Genomic DNA, 1,998 nt, shown 5'->3' on the forward strand with positions numbered 1-1,998 from the left:
TATAATTAATTCGCATTCAGAAGGATATTGTAAATAAGAACACAGATAAACGCGAACAGGTTGTAAACTCACAGGTGTGTGGCATTACTACATACAAACGATCGAAGGATTATGAATGAACGTCAGAAGAATGAGTAGAGTGTGGCGAGGGCAGAGTTGCGCGAGCGCGACTCTGCGCGCGGATATATACCGCGCCGCCAGACACTGCACATCACTCATCCACTGTCGCCGACCGCAGACAACAACATGAGAGCTTTTGTAAGTTCACGAGCATGCTTGCATCAATTTGTTTCTAATTAAACAAGTGTAAATTATGACAAAGTGCCTAGCAAGCGAACAACCTATTATAACGTTAAGTGATAACATTAAGGATTCTGAAAATATAGGGATAGTTTATAATGTTATTTGTTTTAAATTTTAGGTATTAATCTGCACTCTGGTGGCGCTCGCCTCAGCCGGCGATGTCCGTGAGAAGCGCGGCTTCCTCGGCGGATACAGCGGTGGGATCGGATACGGTGGCGGATATGGCGGATACAGTGGCGGATATGGCGGTTACGGAGGTGGACTCGGTGGTATCGGATACAGCAGCTACTCCGCTCCCGCTGTGGTCTCCGTCAACAAGGTCGTGAACGTCCCCAGAGTTGTCAGTGTACCTCAGGTCGTATCTATCAACAAGGTAGTCTCCCAGCCTCAGGTAGTCACTGTCAATAAAGTTATCTCCGGAGGTATCGGTGGATACGGCGGCGGATTCGGTGGGTACAGTGGCGGATACGGAGGATACAGTGGCGGATACAGTGGTGGATACGGAGGCGGATACGGTGGCGGATACGGAGGCGGATACGGAGGCGGATACGGCGGCGGATACAGCAGTGGATGGTGGTGAACACTCTAGTCAGCGTAGTGTTCTAATTTAATTATTGTAAGAATACGTGTACCTGAAATCTAAATATAAACATAAATTTTACTGTTGACTTTTATTGATACAATTCAATAAAGAAGAGTAGCAATTCTCATTCCGATAGAGGCACCCGTCACGTGCGGACGTGCTCATCGTCCACTCGATCGCCCGGTCTTTGTTTGCCCGGCTTTTGTTAGCCCGGCCATTGTTCGCGCGGCCTGTGTTCGTGATACATCTGCCGACCAAGTGTGTTTCCTGGAAGCTTTTATTTGTTTTGTTTTAGTAATTTTTGTGTTCGTGGAACATTTGCCGACAAAGTGTTTTCCTGCAAGTATTTATTTGTTTTGCTTCTTTTTGTAATTTCTGTTTTGTTGTGCTTTTTCTTTGTCCTGTAGTAATCGCGCCGCATTGCCACCTGTGTTCAATAGAACCGCTCAGGTCCGAGAAGTTGGGGCCTCGCCGCAAGGCGAGTGTTTTCAAGACCCGGGGCCGCCCCACCTGGGTACTCAGCGATCATGGACGCTGTATTCGTGGAATTCCTCCGACTTCGTCACCCACAGCTCGCCTCAGAGTTTCTGGCTTTCAAGGCCAATCACACTGCGAGCTCTCTCGAAGACTCCGCCGTCCTCGCTGCTCCTGCGTCGCCTGTACCTGCGTGCAAAGCGTCTACATCGAGCACCGCAGCCTCCGTCGTGCCTGCCGTTCCCGCGTCGCCTATACTGGCGAGTAAAACTACTGCGTCGTCCGCCGTGGCCACCGTTCCAGCAGCGCGATCATCCGCGGCCTTCGTCGCGCCCTCCAAAACTCCTGCTTGTAGGTCACCTGCGCCCGCCTCCTCGTCCTCCGACTCTGACTCGGAGATGGAGGTCGACCTCGCCCCCGCCTCATCGACGGATGGATTCACCCTGGTACAACAGGGTAAGAAGCGTGCCGCGGAGTCTCGAGCTCTCGCGGCCGCTAAAATTAGCAAAGCCGCGAACGCGTCGCGCCCCCGCCCTCAGACTCCCGTTGCGCCTCCAGCCCGTGCCACTCCGTCGCCGCGACCGGTGGCGCAATCTAAAACTCAGACCCCTCCCCCGGTTATCCTTCAAGAGAAGGCA

The 1,998-nt window shown here is 52.3% G+C and overlaps 1 protein-coding gene across 1 annotated transcript; it reads left to right on the plus strand.

The window, feature by feature from the left end:
* Nucleotides 1–201: 201 nt before the first annotated feature.
* On the plus strand, nt 202–944 carry LOC149500921 (uncharacterized). The gene is made up of 2 exons (XM_089734800.1): nt 202–258; nt 422–944. Exons 1-2 carry the CDS (start codon nt 247–249, stop codon nt 881–883), a joined length of 474 nt encoding a protein of 157 aa, XP_089590926.1. The 5' UTR covers nt 202–246; the 3' UTR covers nt 884–944.
* Nucleotides 945–1,998: the final 1,054 nt, after the last annotated feature.

The sequence above is a fragment of the Bombyx mandarina genome, chromosome 18, assembly GCF_030267445.1.
Source record: "Bombyx mandarina strain Sakado chromosome 18, ASM3026744v2".
Classification (NCBI taxonomy): Eukaryota; Metazoa; Arthropoda; class Insecta; order Lepidoptera; family Bombycidae; genus Bombyx; species Bombyx mandarina.